Source organism: Ruditapes philippinarum, unplaced genomic scaffold, assembly GCF_026571515.1.
Source record: "Ruditapes philippinarum isolate M1 unplaced genomic scaffold, ASM2657151v2 ctg134_1_1_1_1, whole genome shotgun sequence".
NCBI lineage: Eukaryota > Metazoa > Mollusca > Bivalvia > Venerida > Veneridae > Ruditapes > Ruditapes philippinarum.
Window position 1 is genome coordinate 374,444 of NW_026852258.1, and position 19,219 is coordinate 393,662.

General features: G+C 33.3%; 1 protein-coding gene across 1 annotated transcript in view; it reads left to right on the plus strand.

Moving 5' to 3' along the window:
* The window catches only part of LOC132754613 (chondroitin sulfate proteoglycan 4-like), a 45,824-nt gene that overhangs the window by 22,292 nt on the left and 4,313 nt on the right, over positions 1-19,219 (plus strand). The window contains exons 2-3 of the mRNA XM_060745277.1: positions 12,215-12,384; positions 14,476-18,847. Of these exons, the coding sequence (XP_060601260.1) occupies positions 12,215-12,384; positions 14,476-18,847 (4,542 nt within the window). The remainder of the gene's footprint in view (positions 1-12,214; positions 12,385-14,475; positions 18,848-19,219) is intronic.

Consider the following 19,219-nt stretch of genomic DNA (forward strand, 5'->3'; position numbering starts at 1 on the left):
ACCCCTTGATCATCAACCAGCACCCGTTTACTATTATAAAGTACGCCTGTGAAGGAAACAAAAAAAATGTTCTGTAAAGTATTTTAAAGGCAAATACTTTAAAAAATAAAAGAATATTGTCTTCATAAAGCTTTATAGAGAAAGGGCTCTACGGATTAAGATGATTTAATTTTAGACTTCTTGTAGTCTGATTTAGTTTGGTTTTTATCATCAAAGTCAGAATCTGTTTTGTAGAATAATCCTTCAAATTCTTATTGAATGCACTTGTTGATTTGAATGGCTTTTTGTGATGCTTACATCATTTTTCCTGTACTGTATCCATTTATCTTGACACTTCTCATTTTCTGAGATTTATTTGGTTAGTCATCATGCTGAAGCCCTGACACTTGCTGTCAAAGTTTCAACTGCAGGAGGGGGGAAGGAAAAATACAGAATGATGATTAATATTTTTTAAGAGAGGAAGAAAAGAAGAATATTGTTATTTTTATCTTGAGTTATCTGAGATGTTAATACTGGTATCATTCAGAAGGAGTTCAGTGTCCAGATCAGATTTCTCTGCTTTATTTATTGTTGATCAGAATCTCAAGTGATTTTCCATGTTAAAGACTTACAGGCAGGGAATTTGTGGTCAATTTTCATGTTTAAACTGCAGAAAACCTCAATTGACAGGAAACCATGTGGTTTATAAATAAGTCTCTTATTAACTAAAATTCTTGTACATGTGTGTTGTTTTACTTCACTTTTCTTTCCACCAATTTTGCATGAAATGGAGTCCTAGTATCTTTGATATTTGTCATGCAACACCTTCATTACTAATTGCTAGGTTAACTGCACCTTGTTTAGATTTGGTAAATACATGCACACATGAAGTACGTAGTTTTCCATTACATATTGTTCTTCATTTTTTTCTGTGATCTATAAAGCTTGAAGCCATTTTGATAGTTTATTTGAAGGAGAACATATTTTAACAAGAAAACAATTGGAGGACAATGCATTGAATTGAATTGAATTGCCAGTTTAAATTCTTGATGCGACAATATCATACAGTAACTATTTGGTTAAATTATACTATATCTGATGCATTAAAAGTTCATTGCTGTTAGTGCAATTTCAAGTGTAAAGGTTCACGGTTATTAACTTCATTAATATCTAGAACAGAATTCAGAAACACTCCTTCCTATTAGATATGTTATATAGAAAAGTCATTTATAGATGAATACAAACTGATGCAGGAGTTTATCTGGTCTTTCAAATCAAAGAGTAAAGCAATTTATGTATGATTACATAACAATAAATAGTCTACAGCACCTAGTTGCATAATGCTTTTTTCTCCTACAGATTTCCCCCATGTATTTACTTTCTATAAATCAACATGATTGTGGATCAAGTCTGTTGTTTAAAGGTTCAATTTAGCTTGATAGCATTAAAATAGCTTTAGGTCTGAAACCATTAACATTGTAAAACTTGTCAAACAAACTACTGTAAAACATGTCATGATGGCCATTATAAAACCTGTTACAAGACCACAGTAAAACCTGCTGAAAAGAACATAGATAAAAAGCAAACCCTGTTGCCAAGACCATAGGAAAACCTGCTATAATTACTGTAGATTGTGACCATAGAAAAACTGTTAAGATTAAACTTCTCATAAAGACCATTATTAAGACCACATTACAGTAAGACTTTGATATTCACTTTAAAGGGCAACACAGTGGTGGTCTGTTCTACGATCAAGATTTTGTATGTCTTTTCTATGTCCTCCAGGGCTTAAGTTGCTTCTATTATAATATTTTCTTATAATTGGGACTATAAATCAACATATTACATACACATGGCCATTTTTATAACATAATTATATACATGAATATGGAATTTATATTATAATAGTAACTAGGAAAGTTTTGATAAAATACAAATTGCAAACAAAAGCCATTGCAGTATAATTATCATTTCTATGGAAGTTAGTATTGTAACTATTTATGACTGAATGTCAGTGTAATTATATAAGAATTCTCCTTATTCTCACAGAAATTAACTTAATTGATATCTAATTATCTCAACAGAGCTTATTATTACATTACCTTAACAGACAAAGAGTCATGTGTTATACCCTTTGTCCTGCTTTGTAAAATTGTTCACCAGTTAGTAATTTAATGAGGTATTTTGGTCTATTTATTGTCTGTGGGGAAATTTGGGTGAATATATAGGTGAATGCCTCATTCTTTGTTGGGACTTTCTAATAAAATATACAATAAATAATCATTGTGATAAGAAAAATGGTGTTCTAGAACTATCTGGAGTTGTTGTAATCTTTTTTCCAAAGCCTCAGGCAATAAATATTTGTATAAAATGTCTCAAAGATTTATGTATCTTAGACTGAAGCAGGAAACCATTCTGCGTAATTCAGTAAGAACTGTTGTTTCAAGAATTGTTGAATATTCATATCATATTTTTCAGGGTAGTTTCATAGTGAAAATATTGCTTGTTTGCTCTTAACATTACTTACCACTCAAAACTGTATGATTCTTACCCATTTTGAATATTTATTTACATTATTTAGATATTCCTGTATCATCAAGTATACAATTGATTTTCAGAATCCCCCTCCACCCCCATCCATACACACCATTCTTCCAATATAGAGAGTGAATATATTGAAGTTTACAGATTATTGGGACAATTCCATATTTTGCTGATGTCAGCAGAAAATATTTTAATAGTAGGAGACGGATTATAACATTTTATCCATGGATCATATTTTCCCTCTGTAGAGATGAAGTGACTTATGGGTGAATGTCTGGTCAACATTGATCCATTACATGAAAGATTATTAGTGGATATAATTCTTGGCTCTCTTTAACAATGTTTTATGTCTGGTTTTATCTAGAACAACACAGAGAGAGAACACTTAATAGTCGTCCTGTATCATACACTGATTTATGTACTGCTGTGGAATCATTTTATGTCTTCAGGCATTAAACTTGTCGGTGACATTAATTTGTTGATTACACATTTCATAGACATAGATAGAGAAGGGAATGGAATGGATTTTTTTTCTCTCAGAGATTTAAGCATTATCAAAGTCCTAGAATGGAAGTATCCAATAGAAAAAAAGAGTAGAAGAAAACGTAGTTTAAATATTTTGAGTTATTTCCAATAGTTGGAGTGACAACCTGACAAACAAACAAAGTGAAGTTGATATCTATTATAGTCTATATACTTCCATCTATCATTGTTACAGTGGTGCAATTTGATGATTGGTTTAAACATATTTATTTAAGCTTGATTGCGAAACAAGTTCTTGGAACTAAGTGTATCAACTTTCTGGAACCAACCAGTACTCAGGACTGGTGTCATATGAAGAAACATGGTCGTGACCTGATTAGGGCTCAAACTTATGATCCCAGGGTTGAGAGGCAGACACCTTTACCATTAGGCCACCCCCTTAATTTGACTGTTCTGATTTTGAATTCCTGAAATGAACAATAGACTGTTTTAAGTTACAAATTCAAACCAGGACATGGTTACATGTTGCCCAACCAATCAAAATAATGAATGGTGAAAGATTCTGGGAAAATTCTTGGTTAAATTCACTGCCAACTAAAATGTTTCTGAGATAATTCCATTGAAACAAACGCAAATATTCAAACTAATTTCAATTAATGTCAATCTATTTTTACAGTACTCGCCCACAACTGAAATTTTTTAAAATCTTGCATACTTGCATAATTATGTGTATATGTGAAACGCTGAAATAATCAGGAGCATAAAATGGACATAGGGAAAGAGCATAACTGATCAAGTTCTGAGCTGTTTTTAATAGTGTTTGTCTGTTTATAGTATTTGATGTGATTGTCTATAAATTCTGCATCAGCAGTGGTAGAAAAATTATTGATTCACTCTCAAATTTGGAAATGTGAGTTTTGTTACCTTGTAGAATGTTTTCCAATTGGATTATCCTCAGTAATGGGATAGCTCGACTTCATTTCCTCAACAATTTTAAAACACACACTAGTTATTGTTTTATTATAGAAATTGCTGATACAGCAGTTTTTGAGATACAGCTTTTCAGGAAGAGAGAATAAACAAGTCATTATTGATACAATTCTGAGATTATTCTCTTACATTTTCTTTCTTTTCATATAAAGTCAAGTAAATTATTTGAAAGTGATAGTTATTGTGATTCACCTTGATTTAAAAGGTCTGTCTTAATATAATCTCTGTATAGGTAACAAGTGTTTGAGCCAGTGTCTGGGTTGTTTATTTCTATACTAACAAGAGTAAAGTTGAAGGGCCCACAGGAAGGCCTTAGGGGAAATTTGCATAACAGATAAGAGGGGAAATGGGCGATTTTTTTTAATTAACAGAGAAAACAGTTCATTTTATCATACAAACTACAGTAACAAAGAAATATCCCTCCCTTTCGAAACAATGGATCTTCAAATACATGTATTTTTACTGGCTGTGTCGTTTTTTTCTTCTGGATGCAGGGAAAATTATAATAATTGTTTGTTTGATTTTAAAAAATAATTAAAATTTTATTCAGACGTATCGTTCATTTAAAAAAAAAGTCATTTTCAGATTATTTGAGCCGCGTCACGACAAAACCAACATAATGGGTTTGCGACCCAATAACAACTAAAGAAACTGATAGCAAACAGCATGAAACCTGATCAGACTGCGCGGATGCGCAGGCTGGTCTGGATCCATGCTGGTCGCAAACCCACTATGTTGGTTTTGTCATTGCATGGCTCATTTTATGATTATTATACCCCCAAAAACGAAGTTTGGGGGGGTATATAGGAGTCAGCCGGTGGTCGGTCGGTTGGTCGGTCGGGCGGTCGGTCGGTCGGTCCGGTCGGTCCAGACGTCCGTTGCATTTTCCTTGTCCGGAGCATAACTTGAAAACTAATGGTTGGAATTCAATATAACTACATACAATGGTCAAGCACATTGAGAAGAAGTGCAGTGCACAAGAACCATAACTCTATCTTGACTAATTACAGAGTTATTGCCCTTTGTTACTTTTCCTTGTCCGGGGCATAACTTGAAAACTACTGGTTGGAATTCAAAACAACTTCATACAATTGTCAAACACAATAAGGGGAAGTGCAGTGCACAAGAACCATAACTCTATCTAAAGTAATTACAGAGTTATTGCCCTTTGTTGCTTTTCCATTGCCTTCTTTTTTTTGTCCGGACCATAACTTGAAGACTAATGGTTGGAATTCAATATAACTACATACAATGGTCAAGCACATTGAGAGGAAGTGCAGTGCATAAGAACCATAACTCTATCTAAAGTAATTACAGAGTTATTGCCCTTTATTACTTTTCCATGGCTTTCTTTTGTCCTGACCATAACTTGAATACTAATTGTTGCAATTCATTATAACTTCATACAATGGTCCAGCACATTGAGAGGAAGTGCAGTGCACAAGAACCATAACTCCATTTTGACTTATTACAGAGTTACTGCCCTTTGTTTCTTTTCCTTGTCCAGAGCATGACTTTAAAACTACTGGTTGGAATTCAAAACAACTTCATACAATGGCCAAGCACAATAAGGGGAAGTGCAGTGCACAAGAACCATAACTCCATCTTGACTAATTACAGAAATATTGCACTTTGTTACTTTTCCATTGCTTTCTTTTGTCCGGACCATAACTTGAAGACTAATTGTCAGAATTCATTATAACTTCATACAATGGTCAAGCACATTGAGAGGAAGTGTAGTGCACAAGAACCATAACTCCATCTTGACTAATTACAAAGTTACTGCCCTTTGTTACTTTTCCTTGTCCAGAGCATGACTTGAAAACTACTGGTTGGAATTCAAAACAACTTCATACAATGGTCAAGCACAATAAGGGGAAGTGCAGTGCACAAGAACCATAACTCCATCTTGACTAATTACAGAGTTATTGCCCTTTGTTACTTTTCCTTGTCCAGAGCATAACTTGAAAACTACTGTTTGGAATTCAGTACAACTTCATACAGTTGTCAAGGACAATAAAAGGAAGTGCAGTGCACAAGAGCCATAACTCCATTTTGACAAAATACAGAGTTACTGCCCTTTGATACTTTTTCTTGTCCGGAGCATAACTTAAAACATACTGGTTGGAATTCAAAACAACTTCATACAATGGTCAAGCACAATAAGAGGAAGTGCAGTGCACAAGAACTATAACTCTATCTTCAGTATTTATAGAGTTATTGCCCTTTGTTCTTTTTCTTTGTCTTTCTGGACTTATTACAGAGTAATGCAATTAAACTTCATCAATGGCCAACCACATTGAAAGGAAATGCATCATACATGAACCACAATTATCTTTAATTGCCCACAACCATAACTCTATGTTTCAATTCTATTACAAGGTATTCTGTTACTAGTAACATCCTCATTTCCGAAGCAGACTTGTGGGGGTATTAATCACATTTAGTGATAGTTCTAGTTCTAAATAATTTACCATAGTTATATATTTTGCTTTCAAAGTTGCTACAAAAATTCTCATTTTTTAGCTCTCAGAATATGAGAATCAAACAGCAGATAAATATGATAATGAAAGACAAGAGAGTGTAATTGAATAATTGAATAAAAAAAGAAAGTGTAGCAGAACAGGTGATAGTTATAATTGTTTACTGTTCTGACATGTGAAACTTATAATTGTTTACTGTTTCTAGATGTCTGTTAGTGAGAACTTCAGGTTTTGTTGATGTTTTCTCCTCCACCCAGCTATTCTGAGGATGCCAGTGGTTAATGAGCATAGCATTACTATATAGTTTCATAGGGTTAAAGACCAAATATATATATATAATATGTGTATTTTAGATGAGTGTCTATATGCCTGTGCTGGCAAACACCGTGGTCACACTGAATATCATAAAGGCTATAATATTGCCCATGATCAGTTCTGGTTTTTTGGCCCTGTCCCCAGTGTAGGGTGTGAAAATCTTAAAACAAACACCATTGTTATATTTGTATCAAAAATATTGCACACTGGTTTTCATTGAAATGTTTACATAGATAATTATAATGTTTGGCCATTTATAATTTGCTAGCATATTTAATATGACATATCCTGTAATGGGGATTATTTTACTTTATTAAAAGCAATAACAAAATTAAAGTTGCGTGTGCAGCAAAACATCAATATAAGAAATAAAGGGTTTTATGTTTTATTCTTAATTGCCAATATAATTAGTGTTAATTCTTGTTATATCTTGAGAAAATAAAATAACTGTCTGGTTACAATGCTCTGCCTATAATTATAGTGCCAGGTTGTTTTCTTTTTAAAAATTTGTTCACAATTTAAAGCCCAACTTGCCTGTTTGACAAATTATCTGGGTAAGTATAAGTGTCGCACCTATATACTACCACTATATAAGGTCAAACTGGACAGCCCATCTGTTAGGGTGAGGAAAAAAGGTTATTAGCAAAAATTTACATCATTGGTTATTGTTAATTATTGATAACCAAGTTACATGTGGTCAGTGAAAAGTTGAGCTAATCTAACACCTATATGTAATTTACCTAAATTATTTACAACAGTTCACTATCTCTTACTATGTTTATGACTATTTTATCTCTAAAAATAGATGAAAGGTTCTTCAATAAATCAGAAAAAGAGCCAAACAGTTCACCTGAGTAACCCCTGTAGATGTTTTCTAGGGTTAAGGCTCTTTACCCCCATGTGGCTGAGGGGTTGCCTTTAGTGGTTGATACATAAGAATTACAGCTACCGTTAATTCCTGCATGATCATAAGAGGCCAACAAAATGGATTCAAATAACTGAAGTCTTACTCTATGTATCTAAAGCTTTCGTCCATAGTGTTTCTTTAAGTTTGTAACATCCAGGGTTAGCAAAAATCGTCCTTCCTGTGTCGGCGCCATATGATTAAATTGTGTTAGTGCACTGTAAAAACAAGGTTCTTAAAGGTGAAAGAATAAACATATACATAATGATTTAGTCAGATTATTTAACAGATAATTATAAGTTGTATTATTGTTGGGGATCAAACTCACAACCTATGTCTTTGTAGTCCATTGGACTCTTAAATGGAAATGATATCTGAAACAAGAAAGGTATATAAATGAAAATTGTTGTGTATGAACAGTGCCTTCCTTAAAGTTTTTATGTCTATATTATATATGATGCCAAACATTCAACATGGGTGTGAAACCTGGGTGATTGTCAATAAAAACTGGGTGATTGTCAATAAAAACTGGGTGATTATGCTAGAGAAATGTAGGAAACAATGTTCATAAACATTTGAGGATATTTCCTTATCTCACTCCTAATTTAAGTTCTGCGTGATTTATATGACAGTTGAGGAAATGGTTTCTATAGAGCTGCCCATGTGTTCTGATTGATTCAGTCTGCTCTATGATTGATGAATCTATTCATGACCTTTGACCTATCGTATGTAATGTGACTCTCATATAAGGTCACGTGATAGATCCCAGGTCACCAAGATCAGCTGGACAAAGAGATGAAGGAACAAAATGTCAGTTTAAGGTTACACTTTAATGAGATCAGGATCCTGAAACAAGAGTTATGGATGACTATTTTACTTTATTCCAACACTATTGTATCTTTGCATGTAGTTCGCAATGTTTGTATAGATTTATGGAGCAAATAAGGTGAGGGTTCAAGTTACATGCCAAGATTAATTCTCATTGTAATAATGTTAAAAGGCTCATATATTCACATAATAAATTTAATGTTACCACCACGAATTGTGGCATGGAATAAATTGAAATGTACTAATTTAAGGATACATTTACCTTTAAGAAAATTATGCATTGTTGAGGTCAGTAAACACTCAGAAATACAAATGCACTCATTTAGGAATACTGTGGCTATAATCTTTATAAGAGAACACTCAGAAAATGTGGATTTTCCTGTCTTAAAGTTTGCATTATGTTCACCTAATAAAATATATCACCATATCTTAAAAAAAATTAAGATTTTGCAGAAAATATTTTCCCCATTCACCTTTCATAAAATCATTGTAGTTAAAGGGTAAGCTTATTGAGAAAAAATTATTTTCACATAAACAATGTTAACATATCACTTTAATGATGAATAAAATGCCTATTAGAATGAATAATTAGCTACCATGAAACTGTTGTATCAGATTTTTTCTGTCTCTTTGTCTGTCTGTGTAATTAACCCTATTTGTAGAACACTGATCATTGTCACAGATAAACTATTGAATTTATTGTAGTTTTATAATTGTATGACCAGGCCTAGATTTTTGTAATAATTTACAATCAATATTCAGTTTAAAAAATGATACTCATTTAAACCTAGTGGAGTGTTTGAAGTACAATCTGTTTGTAGAAAATACATTAAAAAGTCATTTATCCAAAGTAAATTATGTATAGCAAAATTTGCCTTGTGGGAATAAAGAAGAGCTGTTTGAAGGTCTCTAATATTTTGAAAATATGTTTGGTACATCACTGTCTTTTTATATTCATCTTAAAAGTTTTTTGAGAAATCTATGATTTACCTTCACTCTAATCGTTATAATTTCGACGATTTGAAAGTGTCCTTATTGTTAGTAAAATACATGTCCGCCATTTTAAATTACACTATGATCTGTTTTGGCAGGCTTTTTTAATAGTTTATAAATTTTCTTTTTCTCCTGAGAAAACCATGTTTTTGTCCTTGAACAATTGGGTATTTGAGATAAAAATGTGTTCTTTTTGTGAGCTTTTTTGTGTGTAGAAAAAAAGATATTGCACTTTGGTACCCCACTGGTAAATTCTAGTGGTATCTGGTATTCCAGTAGAATACAGTGGATTTTTTGATTGCTAAAATACAGAGGTATTCCACTGGTATTTTGGTGTTATTTAGGTAAAAGATACCAATTTCGAGAGAGTTGTTGTATTATGATATGCACTGTTTCACTTTAGATTGCAAAAATTAAATAGCGTGGTCTGAAAAACAACTAAGGGGGTTTTCGACCCACATGGACCAGGACCACTGCCATCTCCATCCGATAGGATCCTACTTTGGGTTCCAAAACATAAAAAAACTGATTAACACAGGTTTCCTGACGCTGGGGGTCCCCGGGTCGGGAAAACCATGTTCGAAACCATTATTTTGGTTTGTCATGAACGGTAAATCTTTCATAGCTGATTATGTTAGCTTAAAACAAGATAATATTGTTATTATTGTTAACAAAAAAGTCATTTTTAAAACATGCTAATAGAAATTTTGGTGCTGACCAAGGTTAAAACAATTTTTTAAGTTTTAAGAATTTGCCCCCCTTGGGTTAAACCTGCAGCGGCAACCATTGTTTTTTAGAAGAATTTAAAAATTTTGTTAGACTTTGGTTCCTTTAAAACTTTCCGGGTTTTTTAATAACTAATCTGATGTCACGTATTAAGCATTCCCTTGTTTATGTGTATATATATATATATAGGTGTAATATGCACTCTAGTGCCCTGTATCTTTAACAGGGCATGGTAGAATATGAATCAATTTACTGGAATACCAGTGGATTTGTGTTGCACTGCCATTGATATTTTCTTCAGGGTTCACCAACATTCAGAGAGCAGAACACATAATGAGCTTTTTGTTTTAAGAAACTGTCCTACCTTCTTGAATCTGTATTAATATAAGTAGATCATTATGGTCTTTAGACCAATTATTGTTGTATGAATATAGACTGTGCTTTATATTCTTGGTGAATATGCTTTTGGAGACTCTATGTCTAAGACTTTTTTCTTCTCCTATAGCAGAACCTAGTGAAAAAGCCAACAATAAATGCTTAGAGAGCAGGATTTAAGTGCTTATATAGGAAATATCAGAAATTTTATTTGGTCTGCAAGAGCAGTATAAGAATAACTGAACACTAATCTTGTAGTTTGATAGATCAGCCTGATCTAATGTTAGTCTGTATGTTAATAGATCATAGGGCTAAATATTCTGGAAGGGTACTTCATGCATTTCATGAATAAAGAAGATAGTATTGTTAGCTGATCCTAACAACTCTGTTATCTTGATTTTAGCCATTGAAATCATTGGAGGACTATATACATTTACTGTTCAACTGTTGTATAACAATCATTTATATGGTTGTATATAGGTCTTTATTTTGTATATGTTACAATTGTTTTGCCCAAAGCTATCAATGTGTACTTCTTGTGTGAACTTGAACTGATTTTTGTATGATCTTATCAGTTGTTATTGTTTAACTTATATGTTTAAAAATGTTGCATATACTTCAATATCTTATTTCAGTTGTTTCAAAAATTTACTGGAAATAAATAATTATTTATTTACATTTTTACTAGACAAAAAATTTGTGTTTGTGCTCATATTTCCTGTTTCATGTTGAGAAAATTTTGTTTTAGTCAGAAATTTTTGAAAACCAGTTATTAATTTAAGCAATTTGAGGAAAGAAAACATAAATGAGTATAAAGAAAATTTTCTTTTAACACTTGAGCCACGTCATGACAAAACCAACATATTGCGCTTGTGACCAGCATGGATCCAGACCAGCCTGCGCATCTGCGCAGTCTCTTCAGGATCCATGCTGTTTGCTTACAAACCTTATAACAAGTAGAGAAACTGATAGCGAACAGCATGGATCCTGATCAGACTGCGCAGATGCGCAGGCTGGTCTGGATCCATGCTGGTCGCAAACGCATTAGTGATTACGTTGGTTTTGTCATGACATGGCTCAAGTGTTAAAAGAAAATTTTCTTTATACTGTTCTGGAAACAAAGCTCTGAAATCCTATTGCTTTTGATTTATACATCTTTAACAAATTATATTTATAGGTGACCAAATTATATATCATCTTATTTTGATCACTTCATAACCCATACATTGTTCAATAAAAATACCAAGGGATGTAAAACAATAGTTTTAGAAATGTGTATTCAAGAGTTACCTTTCCTGGCTTCAGTTTGACAGCTCCTAAGCTTTTTGTCTGTAATATCATAAAGTTGTTAAAACCAAATGTAAGGTTTTACATTATATAGCATAATCACAGTATATAAACAAGTATAAACGAAAGGTTCATGTTAAAATATATAGACTCTTTTAAGTAAGATGCAGAGATCTGAAGTAAGGTGCTTGTACTCAGGCTCGCAAGACAGGGTACAGTGATTTTGTTTATATATTATGATAATATAGAGTGGATGCAATTATTATTATGTTACACCATTAAAGTATTATTTATGATCTATTTTCAGTATCATTTTATGGTGAAAGTTACATACATATCCCTCTGAACAATGCATTCCGTGAGACAGATCTTGAGCTGCGATTTAAAGCCTCCAGACCATACGGAGTTCTCCTCATGTTGACAGGAAGTGCTGATTACTTTCTCTTACAACTGCATGCTGGGACACTTCAACTAAAGGTGATTTTGTTTTGTGACATTTATTAGTTTGGATTAAACTGTTCAATATTTTAGTTGTACAGATTTTATTTAAGCTTGATTGTGTAGGAAGCTATTTGCTTATTAGACACATCCTCGGATTCATTCATAGAATCAGTGGTGAGCAATAAGAGTTATGAGTGCCGAAGGTAACAACAGCTTGCCCCTGATTGGGGATGAAGGGGGTGGAGGGTTGAACCCACGCAGCTAGCGATCCTTAGATTATTGTTTGATGCATTCATATTTTAGTTAGCTGCCACAAAAATTTTTGTTATGGAGCTCAAACTTAAAATCTAACTTAATTTATAGAATACTAAGAAAATTGATGCAAGTGGAACAATCAACACTGTCTAAGTTTTAAGGTTTATTAAATGAGTCTTCATCAGGTTAAAATCATAGCATATAAAACATATGTTGCATTTTTGAACTCAACATCACAAAGGAATTTAAAAACTCCCTCAATAAAGTTTTGCATCTTAAGACAGTCGTACATTCAAATTTTTTATAGATTAAGTAAACAGATGCTATCATTTTCAGTGCATCATGTGTGATCTGACAACATTATCTATATAAGTTTACAGTTTTTTTATTAAAACATCACAGCCAAGCTGCCTGCTCCTAGAAGATTTTTATCATATTATAAAAGTGTAAACATGTGTGAGAACAACTCTAGTGCTTGTGCATTATTGCGTAAATAACTAGATTATAAACAGCAGGTATTGATCCTTTATGTCTCTATATTTCCTCCTTTATATTATTAAAGAGTGGCATGTAATAACTACCAATATTCTGTGTTGTTGTTATTTTTGTTGGGACAGGAAAAAAGCCTTGTCAAATTGTCATTGTGTTTTTTTCTGATGGTCATCAAAGTATGTGACCGCACAACTGAGTTTTAGGGGCCGGGTCATCTTACATTGAACAGAAAGACAGAGGACATTAGACTTTATTATGTTTCATCAGAATATGGGGACATGATCCTTTATGTCTGGTGCATTCATCAATAAGATCATATAAATCGTGCATTCATCTGGTTTTATGACTAAAAAAAAAAATCTCAACAAAAACAACCTCTCCCTATGCAACAGCTTGAAGAATCCTTCTAATAGCTTATAGTCAAGTTCAGTTGCACACTAAATACCTTAAATCATCCATTAAGATTGAAAATAACCATTCACCGTTTCTAAAATATGCACAGATGTTGACTGATCTATAGTCTGCTTCAGTTGTATTTGTAAAATATGGCCCCTTTAAAATAATGTGTGTCTTACATAATGTCAGTTTTAATGATAGTTTCTCCATGTTGAATGTTTTTAGCTGGACTTTTCCAATGGGACAGCTAGTTTACTCACCTGAGTGTTGGTGTAATAACACACAGATTAAAGTTTTTAATGCAACATTATATCTAATCAACCACTAACAATATTTGCTTGCAACTTCACACTTTTATTTGAGAGCATAATAGCAGGTCACTATCAAAGGTCCATAACTTTAGTATGGATTTTGACAGAATAATGGCCCTTTTTGAACTTCGAATAAGTTGAATAAACATTATAAAAGGTCTACAGACTTTATACATTATCTTATCACATATCATAGATGACATAAAACTCAGCCACCCAAAACTTTATCAATTATTTATTTTTGTCGGGGAACATAAGGTAGCAGTATCTATAAAACGTATCTTCAGATTTCAAGTATTTGATTTCAAGTATTTGCATATTTTATTTTCTTAGGAAAAAAATAAAGATTTTTTGTTAAGGTTTAGACTTCTTTACCAAGTTTTAAAATTTGTATGTGCATTTAGAGATTTTATGAAAGTTTATAGATTTTTATAACACTTTGAAAGTTTACAGGCTGGCTTTCTCTCAAATATTTATGAGATATATTGAGATATGTGGATTGTTATCTGCAATGCCTCTAAGTGCTACCTTTGTTGTATTGTACCATATGTATTACAAGAAACATGATAATTCACAATATGATATTGTATTTGTTTCATGATTTCTAAAACTATTTTAAAATGTCGCAAAATGCTCTTCCTTTCATGATGATTTTATTATTGTCTGTTTCCAGATAAATTATGGAAGTGATGACACTATTCTTGACCTTGGTAGACATAGATATGATGACCTTCAGTGGCATGAGGTCAAGGTCACAAGAGCCAATGATGTCATCTCCATGGTAATAGATGGTACAACATCAACAAGACAGAAAATACGAGGAAATCATGGGGAACTGAATATAGACAGGGGAATATATCTTGGCGGAACAGATTTGCGGACAAATGATAAATTTGACAATGAGTTAAAACATTTCCGAGGAACTTTTAGCAAAGTGATATTGAATAAGATGGATCTAATATCCAGGGCAAGGGAGTTGAGGGATCCTAGTCACGTTGTTGATGTATCTTTTGATGTTGATAGTTTATTTGATGCACCAAGAGACAGTCCAATAGCATTGAAGTCAGAAACATCGTTTATCTCATTCTCACATTTACATCCTGCAAATGACCGGACCGTTTCTTTTCTATTTCAAACAGAATTAACATCAGCATTGTTAATGTTCAGTTTCAGCCGACATTCCTTACACAAAAGTTTTATAGCTCTAGAACTTTTAAATGGTAAACTACAACTTACTGCTTGTAAAGGGGAGGAGTTAGTATCAATTATTTCTGATATTATAATTGACACTAGTTGGCATCAAGTGGACATGAGTGTAACGTCGGAAATGATTGAACTGTCTGTGGACGGTGTTCACAAATCGCAAGACTTTGGTGATAAAAGTGGTGCTATCTATGGAGGATTGATATTTATAGGCGGAGTTAACCATATTGGGCGTGCTATTGTTATAAATGAAGAACTGGAATCTTTGAAAGGAGAAAATTCCATGAAGGGTGGAATGATAGGATGCATTAGAAACATTGTGATAAATTCGCGAGTTTATAATATACATGACATACATGCAAGTCGATTAATTGGATATGAATGTGATAAGACAGAGCTTTGCGTTTCCGGTGATTGCTTGTTTGGTGAAATGACGCCTCACTCCGATTCAAGCCACAGTGATTTACAACTTCTTTCAGTCAACCCGGTGATTGTAGACGAAGGAATGACGGTTGAAATTACAACTGATAATATTGAAATCATATATGACTTTAAAAAGTTTAGTATTAGAGAATCAGGAATAATGATATATGTTGTTAAGAAACCAAAGCATGGAGAGATAGAAGTGGATCTAGGCAAGCGTAGAAATAACGACGTGTTTACGTACCTTGATCTGTTACGTCACAAAGTGAGATACATTCATCTTGGATCAGAACAAGTTTATGATGAAGTGTCAATGGGACTAGAAATATTTACTAGCAGTAGGACCAATGAAGATGACGTTCCTGAAAAGTTACAGCAAAGATACGCTTTTATTTTACCAATAAACATCAAGCCTACAAATGACCCTCCAAAAATAATCTTAGCAAGTGGTGGTGTTTTGAAAATCATTGAAAATACAAAAATTAAGATAACTGATGAAGTTTTCTATGCACAGGATCCGGATAGCCCCCCAAATGAACTGACATATCTTGTAACTGATGCTCCAACACAAGGTTACTTCGAAAGGTCAGGACAAAGTGGAATACCAGCAACCAAATTTACACAGGCAGAGATTAATGAAAGACAGATCTGGTTCCTGCACTTGGGATCTGGTGATTCTTTTGTTAATTTAAAATTAACTGATGGGAAGGCATCGAGTGACCCAGTCCAGTTGACAGTCCATACTGTACAGCTTCAATTGACTGTCCAAAGAAATAATGGTCTTGTCCTCCCACAGGGGTCATTTGCAATTATATCAAGTACCAACTTGTCAACAGTTAGTAATGTTCCCTCACAAGAGTTGGAAATGCTTTATGAAGTTTTACGCCCACCAAAGTTTGGTGTTATTGAACGGCAGCAATATGCTAATGGAGAATGGAAAGAAGTAAATACATTTGCCCAGCGACATATTGACAGTGGACATGTAAGGTACAGACATACAGTCATTGGAAACCCTTCAACTTCAGACCAGTTCAGTTTTAATGTTAAAGCAAAAAGTTTCACTACTCCATATTATTTCTTCAGAATTCAGTTTGAGCAAGTTTTCATTGAAGTTCAAGCTAATAATGAATTACAATTATTGCATAAAACATACCGTGTTTTAACGTCAGACAATTTGAGAGCACACACTAACAACCCCCATTTAGATGATGCAAAGATAGTGTTCACGATTGTAAGGGCACCCATCCATGGTGACTTCTTCAAAGTTGATTCTCAAATAGGAGCTCATTTAGATTTTTCTAATGCAAATGCTCTAAGAGTAACGGATAATTTCTCACAGCATGACATAAACAGTGGTAAATTAATCTACAAGTTAAAAAGCAACTCCTTTGATAAGGTTTCTGATTTCACTGACCTTAAGGTAAAAACCGTTGGAACTGGATCAAAAAATGTTCGCCTATGGATAGAATACATTCCGATGAAAAGTGATGTCCGTATTACAAATAAAGGCCTGAATGATGTGATTGAAGGGGGGCAAAAAGCTATAGACCGCCATTGTTTATTTATTCAAACAAATGACTTCAGAGATTTTGAATTTGCTGTTATAACACCACCCAGGTATGGGAGTCTCCAGCTTGTAGATCCAAGGTCATCGTCAGTTATTTTGAATGATATAAAAGAATTCACAAGTACTGATATCAAAGATCTTAGTCTGGTTTACAAACATGATGATTCGGAACACGATGAAGACTCGTTCACATTTACTGCCGTCCCAAATATACACAGACAAACGCGAACACAAAATATCCCAGAATTCACTGGTACTTTTGAAATCAAAATGTTAATGAGAAATGACAACCCACCTGAAAGGCTGGTGGATAAAGTGTTTAAAGTTGTAAGAAATGGAGAAAAACTGATTACTATTGATGATTTGGCTTACACTGACCCTGACATTGGATACGATACAAACAAACTGCAATATTCTCGAAGAGGTATTCCAAATGGAGAAATAATCCACGCAAAAACAAAAACTCGTATTGACCAGTTTACTCAGAAAGATATTATAGATAAGGAGATTATGTTTAAACATGAAGGTTCTGAAAGTGATAGTGCAGCTATTTATGTTACTGATGGTCAATTTAACGTTATTTGTGTGTTTGAAATACACGCTGGCGATCCTTTTCTAGAAATTGTTAAGAATACAGGAGTTGTTGTTAGAAGTAACAGTAAAGTCGTCCTGACATCTAAGAACCTAAGTATAGAAACAAACATGAACGTAGAAGATGAAAAAGTACTTTTTGTTCTAATAGAAGAACCAAGACATGGTCAGTTAGAAATTGACAGTCATGCAGTGGATGAGTTTAATCTTGAAGATTTGAAAGAAAATAAACTATATTACAGACATAATGGTGGTTCAGACGTGGAAGACAGTTTTAAGTTCACTGTTTTAGCTGGTGATATTCAGACTCACGGAACTTTTTCTATACAGATAGAGCTGGAGTCGGTACAATTACCACCACATGTCATAAATAATGGAGCTCTAGAAATTCTTAATATCTTAGACAGTAATGTCATTGAAGAAAAACAATTGTTGATAAAACACCCAGATGTGTCTCCAGAAAATATCGAGTATTTGATTTTAGTAATGCCAAAACAAGGTCACTTGTATCGAGATAATACTCTTTTAACGATGGACGGGGAATCCACTTTTACCCAGCTAGATATAAATGAGCGTCGTGTAAAATACAAACTTGAAAATACAAGTGCTACAACAGATCATTTCATATTTGAAGTTTCAAACGGATATGAAGCTCTACGCGGACTTGAATTTCTGATTAAGATTGAACCATATACTCTACCATTTGAAATAAAAAATTTCACAGTCATCGAAGGTGGTAAAAAAGAAATAACGTCTGATTTACTAACTGTAGAAGACAAATTTTCTGATGAGCCAATTGTGAAGTATACAATTTATACGCCACCAAAACATGGGAAAATTACCAACAACCGTGGGGAGGAATTGAATTCTTTTACATCCAATGATTTAAATCGAAGAAATGTTTTCTATATACACGATGATAGTGAAAGTAAATTGGATAGCATTTCTTTGAGTGCTACTTTAGGGGATGGGTCAAAGGAGAGCGATGTTAAGACACTTTTCATAACAATCGAGGGCGTGAATGATGAGGCACCCGTTATTGTAAAGAACAGTGGACTGACAGTGTGGATGAATTCTATGACCCAGATAACATCGGATAACCTATGTGCGCGTGATCCGGACACACCAGCTAAAGATTTGGTATTTGTGATTTCTGCGCCATCTAATGGTCATATTTCACATCTAAACAACACATTTAAAGCTATTGGCAGCTTTAGGCAGTCCTGGATTGATGATGGTCATATTGTATTTGTTCATCAGGGTAATTCAATTTGATGTTTTTATTCTATACACACACTGTCTGATTCTTTTAACTTTGAATAAACTAGAAATATTATTAGTAACAGTTAATTGACAATTATGAGATGTTATTAGATGAATTAATTTGTTTAGCTTTTGTGCATTAAATAATTCTTTTGAAATAGCTCTACCAAATTGCAGACTGTTAACAATAAGTCAGTTTAAACCTTGAATTATACATGTAATGTGTTAAAAAATGGATATGACAAACAAAATAATAATCAAGTTCAGAGTTTTGTTTTTAAATCAGCTTACATATACAACAATGTGGATTACCATTAGATTTACAGAAATATTTTGAATTTATTTGATCATAGTGCCAAAAGAATTTGAA